The following is a 24,424-nucleotide window of genomic DNA, read 5'->3' on the forward strand; positions in this document are numbered from 1 at the left end:
TGGAGATGGAGCATCTTGTATAACACTTGGCTATGTGCTCCCATTTTGGAGACCACAAAGGAAGAGGTAATTGGATATGTCGATACTGGCAATTTTAACAATAATTTTCATTGATTTAACTGTTTTTATTGTTTGTGTAACAATCAATTAATCATATTTTAAGCTACATAAATTAGAAGGCAGGTCTCTTCCAGTACTCTAGGCACTAAGCAGATACTAAGGTTTCAATAAATGCTTTGATTTCGATTTTGGCCTTAGGAGAAAACAGGAGAGATGAATTTCTCCTTTGCAGATGTAGAAAGGTAAACACAATTATTTTCAGAGAATCTAAGTTCTAAGAAGTTGAAAGAAAAAAGAGAAGAGAGAAAACAGTGTTGAATTAAGTTGTCAAGGGCCCCTGGGTGGCTCAGTTAAGCGTCTGACTTGGGCTCAGGTCATGATCTCGCAGTTCTCCAATCTGAGCCCCGCCTCCGGCTCTGTGCTGACAGCTCAGAGCCTGGAGCCTGTTTTAGACTCTGTGTGTCTCCCTCTTTCTCCGCCCCTCCCCTGCACACGCTCTGTCTCTCGCCCTCAAAAATAAATAACAATTTTTTCAAAAGTTATCTAATGTTTCTCTGCATATGGTCGGAAACCTGAGGCCCTTCAGCAGCCAGCCTTAATGCAAATTCTCTAATGCAATGAGACAAGACCTGCTAAAGGTCGAATAGTGTGAGTGTAGAAGAGGGGAGAACACGTGTAAAAACAAGAGCCCAAAATCTAAATCTGCTCTGACTGTACTCAGTTCCAATGAGTACTTACTATGAGTACTTACTACGTAAGTCCGGGTCGTGAGGGCAGGCCTGGGTCTCCGCACCTGGCCTCTGCCGCCGCGGCCACGCCCTAGGGGAGGGGAGGGGCGGGGTATCTTTGCAGCTCCGCCCCTTCCCGCCCAACCGCGGCGCTTCAGACGCCTGCGGCGTCCGCGGAGACACCGGAAGGAGCTGCGGCTGCTGCGGGAAGTGGCCGGTGCGGGAGGCGGGGACCCCGCGGGGTACGCTGCGGAGCCGTTTTCCGGCCCTCCTGACGCGACGCCTCACCTCCCTGAAACCCGGGTAGTGAGAGAGGATTTTGCGGAGGTGCAGTCGCAGGCCACCGTTGGCCGCGCTGGCGGGGCCCGCGGGGAAGGCCGTGGAGGTGAGCGCGGCGCTCCTGGGAGGGGCGCGGGTTCGAAGGGCGCCTCGCCTGCCGCCAGGCGCCGGTCTCGGTTCTCACTCCCGCGCGCTGGGGCTGCGGCCGCTGCAGTGGCCTCTTTTTCTTGGTCTGGGGACGTGGTGGTCGCACGGGCGAGAAGGCCTCAGTCTCTTTTAGTGTTCTGCGTTTCAGTAATGATCTGGTGGCCGTCTCGACAGGGGTCGGCGGAGGACGCGAGTCAGTCGTAGATTTGAGGAAGGGTCCCCAGGGGGCGCTCCCCTGGGAAGCGGGAACTGAGAAGGGGCCCTGCTCTTTTCCTCGCCATCTCCATTCCTGCTTGCCAGGCCCTCACGGTGGGCGCAGACTACTGAAAGCCCTGCAGCGACCTGGCTCCTAGGTCCTGGTTTCGCTTTGCAGCCCAGTTGAGGTGATCGGACCTATTCGTGCAGTCCCAAAGCCCCGTTATTCGTTGTTATTAACGGGAAAATCCTAGGTGTCATCGTCCCTAGTATGTTTCTTCCACCACTGTTCGATCCATATTGTTCCAGAGGTTATCCCGTACAGTCTGTCCATCTGCAGCTTTTGTTTGTGTCGAATTTCAATAGTGTGTGGTTTCCCAGATCTTTTCACTTAACATATTTACGAAGTACAAAATGTTCTTTATTTGAATGTTTACAGGGTGCAAGCTGAACTGTTGTTTGAGAATCTTCTAGGTATTTTCCCCTCAACTTAAATATTTTTATTAGGATTTACATTCTCATATAATTAGTATTAGGCCTGGCAAATTGGATCAGAGGGTAAAATCCTAGCAGGAGCAAGCATAGGCTCTAAACGGAGGATGAATTTTACCGCAAGGATCTCCAGACTTCTTAATAATTCTATAGAATTATATAATTTTTTAGCTTAGATTATTTTTCCTTTAAGAAAAACCTGATTAAAAAATAATGGGGCCTTCTTCGTTCCATTTCTAGTTGAGACGATCTTATCATTTGGGAAGGTCTGACCAAATCAGATAATAAGCTCTTTGGCTTGAATCTAATACAAATATTGTTAATGAATTCAGTCTATTAATATGAATAAGAGTAGGAATCTTATTGAAAGGCAATGCTAATTTTAAGAGAAGGTGATAGTAATAGTTACAGTATGCTGGTAGGTTTATGTTAATTCATTTACTTTGGTGGGATTAAAAAAAAAGGACTATACAAAAAATATTCCAGGAATAAAATATGTGAACTGCTGTATGCAAGAGGAATAGTTTCCTTAAGATTGCATCTTATTTTTGACCTGGTTTATTGCCAACTTTCACTTTTTTGTCTTTCATGAGCTTTTTATAAACTACCAATAACCAAATAACAGGGCAGTTTAATGAGATTAGATTGTAGCAGATAGTTTAATTTAAATAATTTGAAATTCTGAGTTAAGGAGATAATTCTTAATTTTTATGTATTGCTGTTAGAATTTTCAGTGACCTTTCACATATGCAATCTTATTTGAACCTCATGCCAGTTTTCTAAAGTAGGAATGCCAAGAAGTAAGTCTTTTCCCATGACAGAAGCATTTTGAAATTGTGTAAGGATCAGAATTTCCTTAAAGCCTGAAAACATCTTGCTGAAATAACCCTTGATAAATATTGGAATTCAGTTGAATATTAGAGCACTGTGAATTACAATAAATGACAGACTGTGAACTCTTTGCAAGAAAATGAAGTACATAAATGATGAATGATTTTTGGTGAGAAATATGAAATGTAGACTTTTTTTAAAAAGGAAGGGAATAAGTAACAGCTCTTTTAAAAATTTTTTTATTTATTTAACCTCTACATCCAATGTGGGACTTGAACTTACAACCCTGAGATCAAGAGTCACATACTTCTCTGAGCCAGCCAGGTTCCCCAGTAACCATTCCTTCTTTAGTTTAAATTTTTTTTTTCAAGCCTGCATGTGATTACAAGAGCATTTTGGTAAATAGGATAGCTCCGAAGAGTACAAGATAAGTAGTAAGTAGAAGGGTTTAATCATCTATAAAAAAGGAGCATGAATTTTGTACAGTATAGTATATAAAGAAAACTAGTATTTTATTATCTTTCTTTAAGCTCTACACCCAACGTGGAGCTTGAGCTCATTACTCTGAGATCAAGAGTTGCTTGCTCTACTGATTGAACCAGTCAGGCTCCCCAAAAACTAATATTTTAAGAATTGCACCATATATCAAAGTTATCTTAGAAGGCTAAGTAAATATCTGTGAGTTTACAAGGGAAAGCTGTTTGGAAAAGAAAAAGAATGAAACATGGTTTTTGCCTTCAAAGAACTTACAAGGCTGCTGTCAAGTAGAATATTACCCCGCTGTCCCCCGCCCCCGCCTACTGCTCTAAGTACCTTACGAGTATTACAATCAGGAATTTAGGTGAGGGAGATACTACTTGTGATTGAGTCTTGGTAGAGATGGTACTTGAGATGAATGAGCTTTGAAAGATACTCTTTTTTTTTTTTAATATTTTTTATTTATTTCTAGGAGAGAGAGAGAGAGAGAGACAGCATGAGCAGGGGAGGGTCAGAGAGAGAGGGAGATACAGACTCTGAAATAGACTCCAGGCTCTGAGCTGGCAGTCAGCACAGAACCCGACGTGGGGCTCGAACCCACGAACCGCGAGATCATGACCTAAGCGAAAGTCGGACGCTTAACCGACTAAGCCACCCAGGCACCCCTGAAAGATATTCAACAGGGGAATACTGTAGGACATTTCTAAAATAAAAAGATAGGGGTGCTTGGGTGGCTTAGTCGGTAAGCATGTGACTTTGGCTCAGGTCATGATCTTATAGCTGGTGAGTTGCGCCCCGCATTGCCATCTGAGCTGACAGCTCAGAGTCTGGAGTCTGATTATGTGTCTCCCTCTATCTCTGCCCCTCCCCTGCTTGCACTCTGCCTCTCAAATATAAATAAACATTAAAAAAATAAAAAGAAAAGATAATTGGGTTGCTGGAAAAGTACAAGTTTTATTTAAGAAAGGATCAGTAGAATAATTTGGCTGATAGTAAGTTATGTTTAATATGTTAGTAATAGGAGGTGAAAAAGAAATTCTGAAAGACTTCATTAAAGGTGTTTGATCAGAAGAGGTATGTGTTATACATGAGTGCAGAATGAGCTGTAATTGGGAGAAGATTGAGACCAGGAGACTGCTTGGGCAGCTTTAAGTTAAGCTAGATGTCTAGAGCATTATTTTTATGGCCCTTGTAAGTTTCTCTGACATGCTATCTTGAAAGCAAGCCTTGAGATAAGAACATGGGTACAGGAGTGCTTGGCTGGCTTAGTAGAGCTCATGTGACTCTTGATCTTGGGGTCATGAGTTCAATCCCCATATTGGGCAGTATAGCTTAAATGAGAACTAAAACAAAACCCCCCACAAAAGACATTGATGCAGGTGAGATGCCAGAAGTTGCAGTGAGGGAGTGAGTAAAGAGTCAGGGAAGGGGATAACTCTTCCTGCCCATGGGTTCTGTCCCCATGTTTTAATAAAATCAACCCCCCCCCAAAAAAAAAAAAAAAAAAAGAGTCAGGGAAGGGGGGAAAAAAAAGCCAACTAATGGGCAACTGGAGAGGTTGATCCTATGGAGATTTTTGTGGAACTGCCTCAGAATTGCCCTGCCAGATGTAGGGGAGATGAAGAGTTTTCTACCTACTGGCCTTCACTGACTGAGATTGTCTTTGAAATGCCTTGAGCACATTTAGTTGGATTGTCTAGGGTTAGGCAAGCTTCTGAGGTGCTGGAGAATTTAGAAGCAGAGAAGTGGTTGAGATGGGAAGTTACGAGTGAGTGTATGCTTGGATACTGCCCTTACCAGACTGTAAGTGAATATTGAGATGAGCTGAAGGGATAGGAGACCAGATATTAACTGTGTTAATAGGCGTCCTCATTAAACTCAACTGTGTAATAAAAGCGTGAATTTAGGTGGAAACTTAGAAGAAGAAATGTGAATTGAGGAAAAGTGGTGGGAAAAAAAAAGAATGTAGTAACTGATAGAATACAGGATGTGAGGAGGGAATCCAAGGTGGCTCTGATGTTTGAAAGTTAGATAACTTATGATTGAGGAGAGTTGCCAGAAGATCACTGATACTCAACATTAGTTATTTAAGGAAAGTAAAGGAATTTCAGGGTGTTGGAAGAGTATTAATAGAGAGTGTATGACCATTCAAAAGGGAAAGTAGGGTGGGGATTTGAGCAATGCTGCCACTCTGACTGCATTTACATTGTTTGGCCCATGCTTGATCATAAGTCTCTGTTACTTAGGTCTCTGTATTACCAGGGCCTAGCACATTCCTGAAATATGGTAATATGAAATTATGGGACTGAGTGTGATACAAAATAAGACCATTTACTCCAGTTTTAACTATAAAATTTTGAAGGAAGGATTTATGATGTATTTAGTAGAGGAGTAAATGTTGATGAATAAATTGTGATTCTTTTTAAATTCAGACATTTTATTTTTTTTAAGTAATCTCTACACCTAATGGGGACTCGAACTTATCACCCTGAGATCAAGAGTCTCATGCTCTACTGACAGAGCCAGACAGACATCCATTGATTCTTTTTTATAATCACCAATATTCTGTTAAACAAACAAAACAAAATTAATTCTTAGAGTGGTTTTCATTGTGTTTGTTTTAATCATCTCTCCATCTTTCTCAGAAGTCACTTAGAGTGAAAATTGCCATTTTCTGCTTTGAACCTCTCAGAACTCTGTCATATTCATTCTTTGTTTTCTCTCTTCCTCTCCCTCTCTTCTGTCCCATTCCATTCCCCCCTTCCCCTAGTGTTTGTTACATTTATTTCAAGGAGATAAAGCTACAGTTGACTGTACATTGCCATTATTGGACAGATTTTTTTTCTTTGTAGGAAATGCTGATTAATTACAAATTTCAATTATTCTATTTAGAGTGAGAGTTACCAGATTGGAGGGATGCTTTTGGATGATTTATTGTAGCAGTGTTATGAATAGATTCTAGAGCAGGTAACATTGTAGGTAGAGAAATCAGGAGCTTATATAGTTCTCTGAATAGATTTAATAAGCCTCTGCCATTAATTAGACCATTAAGGGTAAAAGACGCATGTTTTTAGAAAGATGCAAACTTGAAGATTAGCATTGCATTTCTTTTTCTATGTTATGGTTTGAATCTTAATGATGAATAGGGGAGGAATTATAGAAGTGTGAGACCTGTGTGAAGATTTGGAGGAGTTTGTGTTTGCCAGAATATTGTGTTAAAGGACAAGAAACAAAGTTCTTTAAAGTGCTTGGCAGCAGATTTTATAAGTTAAAAAGTCTCCAAGAACATTTAGCTGTAGATTGATTTAAAATGAAGTAAACTTTTCTCTTTGTTATTGCTCTCTTTTCATTGATACTTCCACATATCAAAAAAAAATTTTTTTTGGCTTTTGTTGTATAGCAGTTTTCTTCTATTGTAAATATGGAAAAATTAGCCATAAGCTTATTACAGTATTGCATTTTTGCTATTAAATAATTCTAATACCTACTATTTAAAACCATGCCACTTGGACTAGTCAGATTAGTTGTGATGAAACAGTAGTCTAAATTGAAACTTCTGAGAGGCAAATTAATTTTTCTGTAATTAGAGAATCTTAGAATTGACTTTTTAGTTCAAAATACTGTCCTTTGAAACACCTCTGATGGGTGGTCATTCAGCCTCTGTGTGTAACAATGGTGGGCAACATCCTATTTCCCAAGATTGGACCCTCCATTTTTGTATAGCTCTAATCATTGGAAATCTTCAACATTGATTAGGTTTGCCATTTCCATCTTTTCTCTGGTTATATAAAAAAGAAAGTTTCGATTATTATGTCTAAATAATGGGAACACATGAATATCAAGCCCTCCAACCTTTGCCTTCTCTTTAAATGTCCATGCTTTGAATTGCTTTGCATAGTAGTTAATATTTACTTATTGAGAACTTATTATCTTACTCTGTTTTAAGTACTATATATATCTTAACATATATAGCTATATGACCCCCCCTCCCAAAAAAAAATCACTCCATGAGGTAGATATTTGCAGATATCTCAGTTTTATAGATGAGGGAAGTGAGGCACAGAGAAGTAACTTAACAGTGGTCACAAACCTAGGGCATAGTGAACTTGGATTTGAACCCAAGTAGCCTTGCTACAGAAACTACTTTTGTCACGGTGTTGTCTTATAAGATAGTTTTCAGATTATTTAAAGAATTTCTATGGAAGGTATTCTTACTGTGTAGCTTTTACTATTCTTCATAAATAAAATATTTTAGGTATAATCTATTAGCTTATAAATATGATAAGACTCTTTTTATTCTGAAACCTATTGATTAATTGAGTAAGAATTGCACTGTTCTTGTTTTATGCATCTTCTAGTGTCTGGAATCTAAATACCTGAAACTCTTTTTATAGCATCACTTTATTTTTATTTTTATTTATTTTTTAGAGAGAGAGAGGGAGAGGGGGAGAGCGCACACAAGTTGGGGAGGGGTAAAGGGAGAGAATCCAAAGCAGGCTTTGCACTGTCGGCATGGAGCCCAGTGCAGGGGTTGAACTCACAAACCGTGAGATCATGACCTCAAGCTGAAATCTAGAGTCGCATTTAACAGATTAAGCCACCTAGGTGCCTCTGCCATCACTTTAGATACTAGATTCTTTGAACCCTCATATAGAATATTGTATCAACATCTTTGTTAATTTTAGCTCATTTTCTGAAGTTTATTTTTTTTGAACTTTTTTTTCAGTTTATATTTTATTAAGTTAAAAATTGTTTTTGTGGGGTGCCTGGGTGGCGCAGTCGGTTAAGCGTCCGACTTCAGCTCAGGTCATGATCTCATGGTTCGTGGGTTTGAGCCCCGCATCGGGCTTTGCGCTGACAGCTCAGAGCCTGAAGTTTGCTTCAGATTCTGTGTCTCCCTCTCTCTCTCTGACCCTTCCCTGCTCGCGCTCTCTCTCTCTCTCAGAAATAAAACATCAAAAAAATAAAAAAATTAAAAAAAAATTGTTTCTGTTTCAGATTTTTATTTAAGTTCTAGTTAACATATAGTATAATATTGGTTTCAGGAATAGAATTCAGTGATTCATGACTTACATATAACACCCAGTGCTTGTCATAACATACTTTATTTTTTTTAATGTTTATTTTGAGAGAGAGAGAGAGAGAGAGAGCACAAGCAGGGGAGGGGCAGAGAGAGAGCGAGCAAGCGAGAATATCCCAGGCAGTCTCCATGTTCAGTGCAGAGTCCTCTGTGAGGCTCAACCTCATGACCATGAGTTGACAACCTGAGCCAATATCACGAGTTGGATGCTCAACTGACTGAGCCACCCAGGTGCCTTTCATCATAATAAATTTTATTTCTAGTATAGTTGACATAAAATGGTATATTAGTTTTAGGTGTACAATATAGTGATTCAACAATTCTATACATTACTCAGTGCTTATCATAAGTGTACTCTTTAGTCTCCGTCATCTATAAAGAAACTTATAAGAAAGATAACAATTTTATTCATTTTTTAGGTTTTATCTTTTATTTATTTCTTTAGGAAACCTTTTTGTGGATACCTGGGTGACTCAGTCAGTTCAGTGTCTACTCTTGATTTCAGCTGAGGTCATGGTCTCATAGTTTGTGGATTTGAGCCTCATGTTGGGCTCTGTGCTGACAGCATGGAGCCTGCTTCGGGTTTTGTTTCTTCACCCACTCTCACATGCGTGTGTGTCCTCTCTCTAACTTAATTTTTTTTTCATTTTATTTAGTTTAGAGAGAGAGCGCACACATGTGTGTGCGAGGGAGAGGGGCAAAGGGAGAGAGAGAAAAACCTAAGCAGGCTCCATGTTCAGCACAGAGCCTGACACAGGGCTCAATCCCACGACCTTGGGATCATGACCTGAGCCAAAACCAAGAGTTGGGCACTCAACCTGCTGAGCCACTCAGGTGCCCTATTTATTTGTTTTATTTATTTATTTAAAATGTTTATTTTTGAGAGAATGGGTGAGGGGCAAAGAGCAGGGGAGATAAAGAATCCCAAGCAGGCTCTCTGCTGTCAGTGCAGAGACTTTTGCAGGCCTCAAACTCACGAACCTTGAGATCATGACCTGAGCTGAAGAGTCAGATGCTCAACCAACTGAGCCACCCAGGTGCCCCTAGTTTTATTTTTTAAGTAAACTCTGTGCCCATTATGGGGTTTGAAATTATGACCCTGAGATCAAGAGTCACATACTCTCCTGAGTGAGCCATGTACGCCCCCCCCCAAAATTTTTAAAAATAATTATATAACTAGATTTCACTAGCCTGCAGTCTGTTTCTTGGTCCAGATTTTTGTTAAAAGCACAAACAGTTCTGCCACCTGCTTGTAGAGACCTGGATTCATATTGATCTTTTCTATTACTATTATTTACCAGTTTTCCTAATGTTTTTCTCATGGTTGCTTGAATATGACTCTTTACCTTTTGAAATAGACTAGACTGTGGAATACAGGCAGTTTCTAAATATTAAAAGGTTCTCATTAGGTCACCAACTATGTCTTTTGTTTTCAATTTTTCAGTTTTTTCTTTTTTTTTGAGAGAGAGACTTTGCATGAATGGGCGAGGGGCAGAGAAAGAGGGAAACACAGAATCTGAAGCAGGCTCTAGGCTTTGAGCTGTCAGCACAGAACTTGATGTGGGGCTTGAACTTGTGAACCACAAGATCATGACCTGAGCAGAAGTCAGGCACTTAACCAACTGAGCCACCCAGGTACCCCAGGTCACCAACTATTTTTTGATGTTAAATATGTTAATAACATAGTTCCCTCTGCTTTTCCTAAAATTTGAATATCTGGTCTTATTTAAATGGTAAGGCCAGAATTTTGGGCATGAAACTTGATTTTATTGCCATGGTATTCCCTTTCTCCCACCTCCCCACTTAAAAGTATCTTCAGAATCAGTTTTGAAATCTACGGATAGGCAATTGAGCTGTATGTCATAGTGCATGAATTTAGTCAGGAACATTTTTTAGTTGGGGTTATTACAATCATTATAATTCTGAGAAAATTTCAAATAGTGTAGGTAGGGTAGACAAAGGAAAAGGTTGCCAGATAACAGACTGCAAGGGTAAGGACAAATTCAGGACAAATAATGGAAAGCCTTACTTTCCATGCAGAGCTTGAATTTTCTTGTGCTCCATAATGATTCCCATCCTGTGAACCACAAGCTCCTAGAGGAGTGTCAGACTTTTGTGGGATATACATCTATATACTGAACAAATAGCATTTTCATATGCATTCATTTTTACTGCCTTCATGTTGTCTGTCTTTTCCTGTCCTCCCTGGACAAACTGTCAGATCAGAATGAAAGTATGCATGCCTTTTTGTCTTTTGGTATATGCTGGAAAAGAAATTGAAGTAGATTAGAACCCCTGTTGTCTTACCCTCCTATATCTAAATAGCCTGTTCTCAGTAAATCTTTATCAAAAGAAGGAATAAAAGGCTGATTTTGTTACCATAGTGAATTAATTGTGTAAAACTAGGTAGCTGGAATATTAAGGGCCTTTATTTTGATAGTGTTGTGTTTAATTGTTAAGGAATACTAAGTAGCCTTGGTACAAATTGTTAGCTTTTGTTTATATGCATTAATTCTCATTAAATTGTTTATATACCAGAAAATTAATACCAATACTAAAGCAGAGAACTTACTCCCCAGTCCCTATTTGTTTGCTCTGAGACAGCATTCAGAGTGCGTAACCTTCAATAACTATTGTATTTTTATATGATGTATCTATATCCAGATACAATGTGCTTTAATGCTGGTTTAAAATTTTGACTTCAGTGGTTTTATACAGTATGTATCATTCTGTAGCTTCCTTTTTTTTTCTTTCCCAATCCAAGGTATGTCCTTTAGATCTTTCTCTGTTGGTAAGTTATCCATTCATTTCATGCAGTTAAACTATAAACTATTGTGTAGTATTTAGTTGTGAATGTGCCCTTTATTATCCATTCTTCTAATGATGGACTTAAGACATTTTAAAATCAAAAGTGAGATTAAGACCATTTAGAAAGCCATGAGAACATTTCCACTTAATTGGTAAACATTAGAGGAAAATGTATACAAGTAAAATATTTTTATTAAGTAAATAAGATAATTTAGTACTTATATTTAGGGATTAAGAAAATAAAACCAAGGGGCGCCTGGGTGGCTTAGTCGGTTAAGCGTCCGACTTTCGCTTAGGTCATGATCTCGTGGTTCGTGGGTTCGAGCCCCGCGTCGGGCTCTGTGCTGACTGCCAGCTCAGGGCCTGGAGCCTGTTTCAGTCTGTGACTCCCTCTCTCTCTGACCCTCCCCTGCTCACACTGTCTCTCTCTCTCTCCTAGAAACAAATAAAACATTAAAAATTTAAAAAAATAAAAAAATAAATAAATAAATTTCCCAGCCAGGAGCCATGCCCACAGAGGCCCATTTTCCTCCAAAAGGATCCCTGCCCAGGACATTTCACGTAAGAAGTGAGCTTGAACTGAGCCAGGGTGATATTTGACTTAAATTNTGGGTTCGAGCCCCGCGTCGGGCTCTGTGCTGACTGCCAGCTCAGAGCCTGGAGCCTATTTCAGAGTCTGTATCTCCCTCTCTCTCTGACCCTCCCCTGCTCACGCTGTCTCTCTCTCTCTCCTAGAAATAAACAAAACATTAAAAAATAAATAAATAAAACCAAAACCAAGTAGGACATCGAAATTAAAGATAAAACTGTCATTACTGAATTAGAAACAACAGAACAAAAATAGTGGAAAGGATAAATTGCAAAGCTGGTTCTTTGCAAAGACCAATAACTAGATAAACCTGCTGTAGAAGGAAAAAAAAATCAAGTAGAAACACAGAAGATTAGGAATTAGAAAGGAAACCTCATAGATATCCTGGATATAGGAGAGATTAATGGAATGTTATACACATTTTCTGAGAATATCACATGCATGCTACAATGCCAAAATTGAAAATTGAGAGGATAGGGGCGCCTGGGTGGCTCAGTTGGTTAAGGGTCCGACTTCGGCTCAGGTCACGATCTCACGGTTCATGAGTTCCAGGCCCACATTGGGCTGTGTGCTGGCAGTGTGGAGCCTATTTGGGATTCTATCTCCCTCTGTCTCTGTCCCTTCCCCGCTTGTTCTCTATCTCTCTTTCAAAATAAATAAAAAGGGGCGCCTGGGTGGCTCAGTTGGTTAAGCGTCCGACTTCGGCTCAGGTCATGATCTCACGGTTTGTGAGTTTGAGCCCCGCGTCGGGCTCTGTGCTGACAGGCAGCTCAGAGCCTGGAGCCTGTTTCAGATTCTGTGTCTCCCTCTCTCTGACCCTTCCCTGCTCACGCTGTCTCTCTCTCTCTCAGAAATAAATGAAAAACATTGAAAAAATTAAAAAAAATTGAGAAGATATGCATTTAATAGCAAAATATAAATTAGTAAAATTGACCCAAGAAGTGAAAAACTTGAATTGACCCATTCCCACTAAGGAGTTAAAAGATGATTGAAAATATGTCCTGAGCTCCCGGGTGGCTCAGTAGGTTAAGTGTCTGACTTTAGCTCAGGTCATGGTATTGAGGTTTGTGAGTGTAAGTCCCACATCAGGCTCTGTGCTGACAGCTCAGAGCCTGGAGCCTGCTTCAGATTCTGTGTCTCCTCTCTCTGCTGCTCCCCCACCCCCACACTCATTTTCTCTCTCTCTCTCTCAAGAAACATTAAAGAATTTTAAAAAAGAAGATATGTTCTTCAAAGAAGCAGCATAGCAGATAGTTTCACAACTGCATTTCATTTAATTTATAAAGAACATATAATAATGATAATAATGGAACATTTTCTGTGGTCTAGAAGATGCATAGCTACTGAATGCATTCTGTGAAGCACACTTACTTTTAACCCTGATAAAAATGTTACCCAAAAAGATCAATTTCACTTATAAAATTTTTAAATAGAAATAGGCAATAGAATCTAGATATGAAGCAACAGACTAATAGTACATTTTGACCCATAGGGTATATTACACCAATGCAAGGGTTAATAGATTATGTAACAGATGAATGTAGTAAACCATCAGTAGCTGCCGAGAAGACATTTAATAAAGTTCATTAAGACCATTTCTAATTACAGGTGCCTTGCTAGCTTAGTCGATAGAGCATGCCACTTGATCTCAGGGTTGTGAGTTCAAGCCCCATGTTGAGTGTAGAGCTTACGTTTAAAAAAAAAATCAAAAGTAAATTAAGAATAAGAAATTATAGCAAATATCCTCAATGGCAAAACCGTTACAATAAGGACCCAGACATGGATACTCACAATCACTTTTATTTTTTAATTTTTATTTAATTTTACTTTTTTTAACATTTATTTTTGAGAGACAGAACTTGAGCAGAGCAGGGGCAGAGACAGAGAGACACAGAATCTGAAACAGGCTCCAGGCTCCCAGCTCTAAGCTGTCAGCACAGAGCCCGAAAAGGGTCTCAAACCCACAACTGTGAGATCATGACCTGAGCTGAAGATGGACTCTTAACTGACTGAGCCTCCCAGGTGCCCCTATTTATAATTTTTAATGTTTATTTCTTAAAAAAATTTTTTTAAATGTTTCTTTATTTTGAAGGAGAGAGATACAAGGGTGTCAGTGGGGAAGGGCCAGAGAGAGAGGTAGACACAGAATCCAAAGCAGTCTTTAAGCTCCAAGCTGTCAGCACAGAGCCCGTCGCTGTGCTCGACCTCATGAGTCTTGAGATCATGACCCAAGCCAAAGTCAGATGCTCAACCAGCTGAGCCACCCAGGCACCCCAAATGTTTATTTTTGAGAGAGAGAACGAGTTGGAGAGGGGCAGAGAGAGAAGGAGACACAGAATTGGAAGCAGGCTCCAGGCTCTGAGCTGTCAGCACAGAGCCTGATGTGGGGCTCGAACCCATGAACTGTGAGATCATGACCTGACCTGAAGTCGGATGCTTAACTGACTGAGCCACCCAGGCGCCCCTCACAATCACACACACACAAATTTGTACATATATAAATTTGTATGTTTATATATGTGTTTTTTTAAATGTTTATTTTTGAGAAAGCATGACTGGGGGAAAGGGAGAGAGAGTGGGAGAGACAGAGAATCTGAAGTAGGCTTTGTGCTGACAGCAGAGAGCCTGATGCGGGGCTCAAACCCATCAACTGTGACATCATGACATGAGCTGAAGTCCGACACTTAACAGAGTGAGCCACCCAGACACCTCCACTTAATATTTAAGATGGCCTTAGAGATTCTAGTAAATGCATTACAACAGTAAAGTTAAATTATTATCATCAATATGGGAAAATGAAGTAAAACTCTCATGTTTTCCAGTATATTCAGAGAATAGTCAAGGAAACTGAAAAGGAATAGTGAAGGAGGAATGTCTTAAAGTTATCGAAATATTCTACATTTTAAAAATTCAGATTAAATATGGTATTGGCAGGGCACGTGGGTGGCTCAGACGATTAAGCACCTGACTTCAGCTCAGGTCACGATCTCACAGCTCATGAATTGGAGCCCCACATTGAGCTCTGCATTGGCGGTATGGAGCCTGCATGGTATTCTCTCCCTCTCCTTTTCTTGTCCCCTCTCCCACTGGCCTGTGTGTGGGTGTGTGCCTCTCAAAATATTTTGTGTCTCCATTTTGTGTATCTGTTTTGTGTCTCTCAAAATAAATAAACTTAAAAGTATTCAGAGATACATTAAAAAATAAATATGGTATTGGGATAAGTAGATTAGTTGAACAAATAGAGGATCCAGAAATATGTGCAAGTGTAATAAAGATAGTGTTACAATTCAGTGGGTAATGGGTAGACTGTGTAACAAGTGGTGCTGGTACAACTGTCAGCCCATCTGGAAAAAATATAATTGGGTTCCTGTTTTAAGGTAACCCCCAGATGGATTAAAGCCTTGTTTAAAAAGTATTTAAGGTTATTCTCTAGCGTTAGCTATGTAAACAAGGACGAAGGAAAATTTTTTAAAGTTTATTTATTTTTGAGAGAGAGACAGCATGCAAGTGGGGCAGGGGTAGAGAGAGAGAGAGCATCCCAAGCAGACTCTACACTGTCAGTGCAGAGACCATTGCAGGGCTTGAACTCATGAAGCATGAGATCATGAAACCAGAGCCAAAGTCAGATGCTTAACCAGCTGAGCTACCCAAGTGCCCCAAAGGAAATTTTAAGATTAGAAACCCAGAAGCTGTTATAAGAGATGTGTTTGATTTTATAAAAATTAAAGGCTTTAATAAAGGATACCATAAGGAAGTTAATAGTATTGGTACTAAGACAGACATAGACTAGTGGAATAGAGTCCATAAATAATCTTCACATATATGATTAAATATATATATAAATGTAATTTATTTTTTTAAAATTTACATCCAGGTTAGTTAGCCTATAGTGCAATAGTGATTTCAGGAGTAGCTTCCTTAATGCCCCTTACCAGTTTAGCCCATACCCCCTCCCACCACCCCTCCAGTAACCCTCTGTTTTTCATATTTAAGAGTCTCTTATGTTTTGTCCTCCTCCCTGTTTTTATATTATATTTGATTCCCTTATGTTTATCTGTTTTGTATCTTAAAGTCCTCATATGAGGGAAGTCATATGATATTTGTCTTTCTCTGACTAATTTCGCTTAGTCTAGTTCTATGCATGTAGTTGTAAATGGAAAGATTCCATTCTTTTTGATTGCCGGAGTAATACTCCATTGTATATATATACCACATCTTCTTTATCCATTCATCCATCGATGGACATTTTGGCTCTTTCCATACTTTGGCTATTGTTGATATTGCTGCTATAAACATTGGGGTGCATGTTCCCCTATGAAACAGCATACCTGTGTCCTGTATCCCTTGGATATGGATATACCTATATCCTTGTATAAATACCTATAAGTGCAATTGCTGAGTCATAGGGTAGTTCTATTTTTAATTTTTTGAGGGACTTCCATACCGTTTTCCAGAGTGGTTGTACCAGTTTGCATTCCCACCAGCAATGCAAAAGAGATCCTCTTTCTCTGCCTTCTCACCAACATATGGTTAAATATATTAAAAAAATTTTTTTATTACAAACATTTTTTTAGGGGCGCCTGGATGGTTCAGTCAGTTAAGCGTCCGACTTTGGCTCAGGTCATGAGCTCATGGTTTGTGGGATTGAGCCCCATATTGGGCTCTGCTCTGACAGTGTGGAGCCTGCTTGGGGTTCTCTCTGTCTCTCTGTCTCCGTCTCCCTCCCCCTCCCCCCTTTCTCTCTTTTTCCTCTCTCTCTGCCCCTCCCTCACTCTTGCTTTCTCTTTATTTTTGAGAGAGAGAGAGTGTGTGTGAGTGGGGAAAAGGCAGAGAGAGAGAGAGAAGCCAACGAAGTCCTTGAGCTATCAGCACAAAGCCTGATGCAGGGCTTGCACCCACGAACTGTGAGATGATGACCTGAGCCAAAGTTGGATGCTTAATTGACTCAGCCACCCAGGTATCCCTGTGGTTATTTTTAATGACAGAATATGGAAACAAAGTGAATATTTATCAATAGAAGAATTAATTGCATGATTTATGTATGCATCATGATGTGTGTATTCAAGAAAAAGTTGAGATAGAGGGATGTCTGTATTATTGCCAAAAAAAGGCCATGTAGGTCTCTTTCTATATTTGATTATATGAGCATGAAAAAATATTGAAGCACATACATACATATAAAACGTGCAGGTATGCAGGTAATAAATTCTTTCAGCATTTGTATAAGAAGTCTTTATTTTGCCCTTATTTTGGAAGATGTTTTGCTACATATGGAATTTTAGGTTGGTGATGTTCTTTCAGTACTGTACAAATGTTGCTCAATGGTCTTCTAGCTTGTATTGTTTCCAGTATATGTTATTGGCCTTTCTTGGCTACTTTGAAGAAGTCCTTTTTATTACTGGTTTTAAGCAACTTGTTTTTAATGTGCTGTGGTGCAATTTGTTCATACAACTTGTGCTTCAAGTTTGTTGCGTTTCTTTGTTTTCATCAGATTTGGATTTGTCTACCTGGCTGAGTGATAGTCTAAATTCTCAATTTTTTTTGTATTTCAATTTGAATAGTTTCTTACACTGTGTCTTTAAGTTCATTATTCTTTTGCATTGTCTAATTTGCTGTTGATTTCATACACTGACTGTATTTTTCACTATGTCTTACACTATGTCTTTAAGTTCATTATTCTTTTGCATTGTCTAACTTGCTGTTGATCTCATACACTAACTGTATTTTTCACCTCAGACTTTTTGTTTTTTTAATATTTAGAAACTTGATTTAGGTCTTTTTTCTTCTCCTTCATGTTTCTCTTTAAAATGTGTTTGGCTCAGTCAGTAGAGCACACAACTCTTATCTCAGGGTTGTAAGTTTGAGTCCCATGTTGGGTGTACAGATTACTTTAAAGAAATGTGTATCCTTGGGGCACCTGAGTGGCTCAGTTGGTTAAGCATCTAACTCTTGGTTTTGACTCAGATCTGATCTCACGGTTTGTGCGTTCAATTCCTGTATTGGGTTTAGCGCTGGCAGTGCAGAGCCTGCTTGAGATCTTCTCCCTCTCTGCCTCTTTCTCTGCCCCTCCCCCACTTGCTCTCTCTGTCTCTCAAATAAACTTGAAAGCATTAAAAAAAATTAAAACCATGTATCCTTTATACTGTCATCTGTGTTATCTCTGGGTCCCTTTTTTCCCTTTTTGTAGATCTGATTTGTTTTTGTTATGTACTTTTTTTTTTAAATATTTTTATTTATTTCTAGGAGAGAGAGAGAGAGAGAGAGAGACAGCGTGAGCAGGGGAGGGTCAGAGAGAGAGGGAGTCACAGACTGAAACAGGCTCCAGGCTCTGAGCTGGCAGTCAGCACAGAGCCCGACGCGGGGCTCGAACCCACGAACCGCGAGATCATGACCTAAGCAAAGTCGGACGCTTAACCGACTAAGCCACCCAGGCGCCCCTGTTTTGAGCTTTTTAAAGGCAAAATGAAAGTAGCCTTTAGTTTAGGGATACATTTTTTTCTGTTACTGAGGCAATACCCTCAGTACTTTTTTCCCTGTGTATTATGAACTCTTTAAACTCTGGCTGATGGGGACACAAACAGATTTGTGTTGGCTGTGGGAGTTGTTCTTACTACTCCTTTGCAGTAGTTCTTTCTCCTGCTTAGGGTAGTTTAATCACATGCACATGCTGAAGACCTAATGGTAGCCCTCTACAAACTTCGTGTTTATTTGCCCTGTGTTTAGTTTTTTACTTTGCCTTGTGAATTCTAGCCACCTTGGTGTCTCTGCATTTTCAACACTGCCCCTTCAACTCAAGGAGACTGCCGGACACTGTTTGGGTTTTCTCCTGTGTGTACTATGGCCTAGAAGTTCTTTCTAGGCAGTAAGCTGGGGCAGTTATCTTGTTGCCTATTGTCTGGTGTCTGATAACCATTATTTTATATATTGTGTCTGGCTTTTAGTTATTTAAGGTAAGAGGCTAAATCTGGTTCCTGTTACTCCATCATGGCTGGCAGTGGAGGCAATTGAATAAAACGGAAGAAATATCTAAATACAAAAGTAAGTGGGAGGTGGGTGGGAAAGATCGCCAGACCATTCACAAACGTAAATAAGAAATGGAAAATATTAACAGTTATTTTAAGTTTAACTTCATGCATCTGAAAGTCTGGAGCATGGCTTGTTTAATTTTATGTAACAGTGTCATGTTTAGAGGGGTGCCTGGGTGGCTCATTCAGTTAAGCATCCGACTTGGGCTCAGGTCATGATCTCATGCTTTGTGAGTTCAAGTCCCACATTGAACTTACAGCTGCCAGCGCAGAGCCCACTTCAGATCACCTGTCTCTCTCTCTTTCTGTCCCTTGCCTGCTCATGCTCTCTCTTCTCAAAAATAGATAAACATTAAAAAAAAAATACAATGTTTAGAGATAATGATTTATTCAATATTAGCCCCCCAGAGTGATTTCTGTTCTATTTTGTAGGTTGCAAGAGAATATTGAGCTCATTTGATTTGATTGAAACTTTTTGTTTAATGTGTTTACTAATGTGCTAATATTTTAGCACATTTATAAGCGTTTATTCTTTCCTAGTAATTTTCTTAATTTTTTCCAAAATAGTGTTCTCAAACCCCAAAGATGAATTAAAGGCATGAAAAGCCTTATTATTAAGAATGTACCAAAAAGGGGCACCTGGGTGGCTTAGTCGGTTAAGCATCCGACTTTCGCTTAGGTCATGATCTCACGGTTCGTGGGTTCGAGCCCCGCGTCGGGCTCTGTGCTGACTGCCAGCTCGAAGCCTGGAGCCTGTTTCAGTCTGTGACTCCCTCTCTCTCTGACCCTCCCCTGCTTGCGCTGTCTCTCTCTCTCTCTCCTAGAAATAAATAGAACATAAAAAAAAAAAAAAGAATGTACCAAAAAAAAAAGAATGTCCATCCAGAAAATATCTGGAGGTACTGAGTTAAAATTGAGATTTTACTTGGAAATCACTCACTTTACTTGAACCAGTGATGAGATTTCTGTGAACTGAATGTTGTAAATCAGTTAGCTCTATGATTCATAAGATCTGCAGGGGAGACAGATAAAAGTCAGTGGATTATAGTATTCCTATCATTCTGCTCATAAATTACATTTGTGGTGTAATTGTATTGTGATGTCTTGGAGGGAGTTAAGTATATTGGGATTGTAAAACATGGTACCTTCTGTTTATTTTAATGGGATTGAGGAAATTCCTGAAGAATACTAGAAAAGTTGTAATTGGTGTGGGAAACTACCTCAGTCTTAAACTGGTGGTTTCATGGGAGAGAGAAGTATGAAACCTTACTGGTCATCTAAAAAAAAGTACATAAAGGGATGCTGCAGAATGTCTAATAAAATTATATGTATATGTGTAGTACTATGTGTGTGTATGTACACACTTGACATGTGCTACCTCATTTCATCCTTAAAATAGCCCCATAAGTTCATTATGCTGGTCTACTCTTAGAGGTATTTTCAGTACTATTTGACTGCAGAGTCTTGCTCTTACCTGTAAGATACATGGGTGGATTCAAATACTCTTTCTGCTAAATGCTAACAATATGAAGTCAGTCAGATTTGCCTCTCTTAGCTTTATATGCAGTTAAGATAATAGTGGTACTCTATGTCAGGGTTGTTGAAAGGATTTTGTGAAGATGTTGTTTTCTACCTGGGATGATTTTGTCCCTTTGAGGACATAATTTTTTTATGTTTTTAAACATTTTTATTTATTTTATATACATATACATATTTAATATTTTTTTTTATTTTCGAGAGAGCGAGCATGAACAAGGGAGGGGCGGGCAGACAGAGACAGAATCTGAAGCAGGCTTCAGGCTCTGAGCTATCAGCACAGAGCTTGACGTAGGGCTTGAACCCATGAGCCGTGAGATCATGACCGGAGCGAAGTTGGATGCTCAACCGACTGAGCCTCCCAGTCGTTCCATTAGAGATAGAGCACAGAGCATGACCAGGGGAGGGGCAGAGAGAGAGGAAGACACAGAGTCTGAAGCAGGCTCCAGGCTCCAAGCTGTCAGCACAGAGCCTGACACAGGGCTTGAACTCACGAACTGTGAGATCATGACCTGAGCTGAAGTCAGACGCTTGACTGACTGAGCCACCCAGGCGCCCCTGAAGACATAATTTTATACTGTAGTCGTTAAAGTGGTGGTGTGAGTGTTCTGGCATCTAGTGGGTAGAAGCAAGAATGTTGCAAAACACCTAACAATGCACAGGGCAAACCTCTACTATAAAGATGTATTTGGCCCAAAGTATCAAGCTGGTGCCAAACTTGAGAAACTCTAGTCTGTGACTATGTTGGTATTTTGCTAAGATACTTGGCAGTTTCATTTATATCATCACTAGAGGCTGCAGCTAGTGTGAAAATGAATGTTTACATTTGACTGCTCTTTCCTTTTAATTCCTATTCAGACTAAGGGTTAATCTTAAAAAGAAAAAAAGATACAAGTACTTAAATTGAAGAACTTGATTTTTCCCCTTTTATTTATATTCTAAAATATGAAATGGGAGAAAGGGGAAAAAGCAGCAAAAGGAATGGGAAAACAAACTTACATTGATACATATTTGTTAGTTTCAATAAAATTTTAATTTTGTAGTGAAATTTCCAGTGTACATATTAAATTATGAAAGTCATCTAAGTATGTTTGAGAAATAAACTAGGGTAGATGTGTAAACATGCATGCTTATTATTTTAGTCTTTATTTTAAATCATGTTTAATATTTAGCATTTTTTAAGTAACTCTTTTTTGGTTATTTTTCCCATAGGTATTACCTCATTTGGAAATACTTGGGAGAAAGGAAAAAGCTGCTAACAAAATGTCGCCTTTTCAAAATCATTGTCCACATTTGGATTCAGTTGGTGAAATAACAAAAGAAGACTTAATACAAAAATCTCATGTAAGATATAGGGCTTTTTCCGTGGTTAGAAAAATCATTCATTGTTTTCCCAAATATGTAGGTTTAAAAAAAATTTTTTTTAATGTTTTATTTATTTCTGAGAGAGAGAGACAGTGTGAACAAGGGAGGGTCAGAAAGAGAGGGAGACACAGGATCCGAAACAGGCTCCAGGCTCTGAGCTGGCAGTCAGCACAGAGCCCAATGAGAGGCACTAACCCACGAACTGTGAGATTATGACCTGAGCCGAGGTCAGATGCTTAACAGACTGAGCCACCCAGGCGCCCCTCAAATATGTGTTTTTTAAATAAGTTCCTGTAATACTCTGTGCTCATGAGCTCCAATTTCTTTTTCTTTTTCTTTTTTTTTTTAATATTTATTTTTGAGAGAGAGAGAGCACAAGCGAGGTCGGGGGACTGGTGCAGAGAGAGAGGGGGAAGACACAGAATTCGAAGCAGGCTCCAGGCTCTGAGCTGTCAGCCTAGAGGGCTCGAACTCGTGAACTGCGAGATCATGAATCAAAGTTGGACACTCAACCAACTGAGCCACCCAGGCGCCCCTCCAATTTCTTATATAATATTATTAGTCAATTGTATGTGTTTGGGTGTGTCAACATAAAGATAATATTGTCTATTTGATTTTTTTTCTATAGGGTACTTGTCAGGATTGTAAAGTCAGAGGACCAAATCTTTGGGCATGCCTGGAGGTATGTATATGTTTTTTCTCAAAACTTTGGTATTATAAAAATTTATATCTGAATAAGGATCACTATAAGATTTTTATTGACACTTAACAGACTTCATAAATGAGTATACTTTAAAAAAAGACAATTAGTGACAATAGAAATGACACTTTATAAACTTTGGGTTTTAACTTCCAGTGCTTTTGCAGGGTTTTAATAAATCGCTACAATATATATATTTTTTAATTGAAACTTATGTTTTTTAAAAATTTAAATCCAAGTTAGTTAACGTATAGTGTAATAATGGTTTCAGGAGTAGAATTTAGTGATTCATCACTTACATATAACACCCAGTGCTCATCCCAACAAGTGCCCTCCTTAATGCCCATCACCCATTTAGCCGGTCCCCCATCCAAACCCTTCTAGGAATACTGTTTATTCTCTGTATTTAAGAGTCTCTTATGGTTTGCTTCCCTCTCTGTTTTTATATTATTTTTCCTTCCCTTCCTGTATGTTCATCTGTTTTGTTTCTTAAATTCCACATATCAGTGAAATCATGAGATATCTGTCTTTCTTTGACTTATTTTGCTTAGCATAAAATGTTCTGGTTCCATCCATGTTTTAGCAAATGGCAGGATTTCATTCTTTTTTATCGCTGAGTAATATTCCATTGTGTAAGTATATCACAACTTCTTCATCTGTTCATCAGTCAATGGACATTTGGGCTCTTTTCATACTTTGGCTATTATCGATAGTGCTGCTATAAACATTGGGGTGCATGTGCCCCTTTGAATCAGCTTTTCTGTATCCAGTCATTAAAATATTTTATGCTTGCCTTTTATTAGAGGTGACATAGCTTTAAATTTAGAAAAATTCTCATTTTAGTCTTCTGTTCCTAATGCAATTTGGTTAAAATAACTGAATATGGAAAGTCATTTAGTTATTAAGTTAAAACGTATGATCAAAACTTAATTGTAAATGCAAATGTAATGCTATTGTATATTTACATGTTATAAAATGACTTATTTTTCTTTTTGTATAATTATAGAATAGATGTTCCTATGTTGGCTGTGGTGAATCACAAGTAGATCATAGCACCATACATTCTCAGGTATGTATATATAAAAATTTTTTTTGGTATTTATTTACTGGCCTTGTTAAGTCTTTATTATTTATTTATTTATCTGTTTATCTTTTTATTTATTTACTTATTTATTTATTTGAGAGAGAGAGAAATGGAAGGAGGAAAGGAGAGAGTGGTCTAGCTGGGGAGAGGCAGAGGGAGACGGAGAGATAATCCCAAGCAGGGTCCATACCCAGCACTGAGCCCAGTGGGGGTTAGGGGCTCAATCTCACAACCATGAGATTTTGACCTGAGCCAAGATCAGGAGTCAGATTCTTACCTGACTGAGCCAATCAGGTACCCCCTAAGTTTTTATTTTAATTCCAGTTAGTTACCATGGTGTATAGAAAATTTTCATGCAGGATATTTATTTTTTAATTATTTTTTAATGTTTACTTGGTTTTGAGAGAAAGAGAGAGCACGAGTGTGGGAGGAGCAGAGAAAGAGGGAGACACAGAATCCAAGTAGGCTCCAGGCTCTGAGCTTTCAGCACAGCTCACGGACTGTGAGATCTTGACCTGAGCTCAAGTCAGATGCTTTACTGACTGAGCCACCCAGGTGCCTCTTTGCAAGATTTTTTTTTAAATGTTTATTTTTTGAGAAAGGGAAAGAGTGTGAGCGGGGGAGGGGCAGAGAGAGAAGGAGACACGGCATCCGAAGCAGGCTCCAGGCTCTGAGCTGTCAGTACAGAACCCGACATGTGGCTCTTAACCCACAAACTGTGAGATAATGACCTGAACAGAAGCCAGACACTTAACCGACTGAGCTATCCGGGCACCCCTAACATAATTTTCTATAGGCATATATTGTCTCCAGGAACTCCAGTTGAGAAATGCCAGAGTTTTATATATCCAAGATCATATATTCATATTGCTTGAGCTGTTTGCTTTAACTTAGGTTATTTGACTCATTCTTTTGAGTAGTTACTGTTTTTTAGAATTGTTACTATGCTTTGGTCAATTATTTTCTTGTATTATACTTATTTGCTAATTCCCAGCAGACTCTTACTTTCGTATTTATCTTCATGCTGA

The 24,424-nt window shown here is 39.1% G+C and overlaps 1 protein-coding gene across 2 annotated transcripts in view; it reads left to right on the forward strand.

Annotated features, from left to right (window-relative positions):
- The first annotated feature begins 894 nt into the window (after nt 1-894).
- Nucleotides 895-24,424, forward strand: part of USP33 (ubiquitin specific peptidase 33) — a 65,711-nt gene continuing 42,181 nt past the window's right edge. For both annotated transcript variants that reach the window (XM_039257047.1, XM_039257048.1), the window contains exons 1-4: nt 895-1,173; nt 21,460-21,591; nt 22,241-22,294; nt 23,319-23,381. In XM_039257047.1, the coding sequence (XP_039112978.1) occupies nt 21,511-21,591; nt 22,241-22,294; nt 23,319-23,381 (198 nt within the window). In that variant the 5' untranslated portion in view covers nt 895-1,173; nt 21,460-21,510. The remainder of the gene's footprint in view (nt 1,174-21,459; nt 21,592-22,240; nt 22,295-23,318; nt 23,382-24,424) is intronic.

This window comes from Hyaena hyaena, unplaced genomic scaffold (genome assembly GCF_003009895.1).
Source record: "Hyaena hyaena isolate Hyena2069 unplaced genomic scaffold, ASM300989v1 scaffold_601, whole genome shotgun sequence".
Taxonomy (NCBI): Eukaryota; Metazoa; Chordata; class Mammalia; order Carnivora; family Hyaenidae; genus Hyaena; species Hyaena hyaena.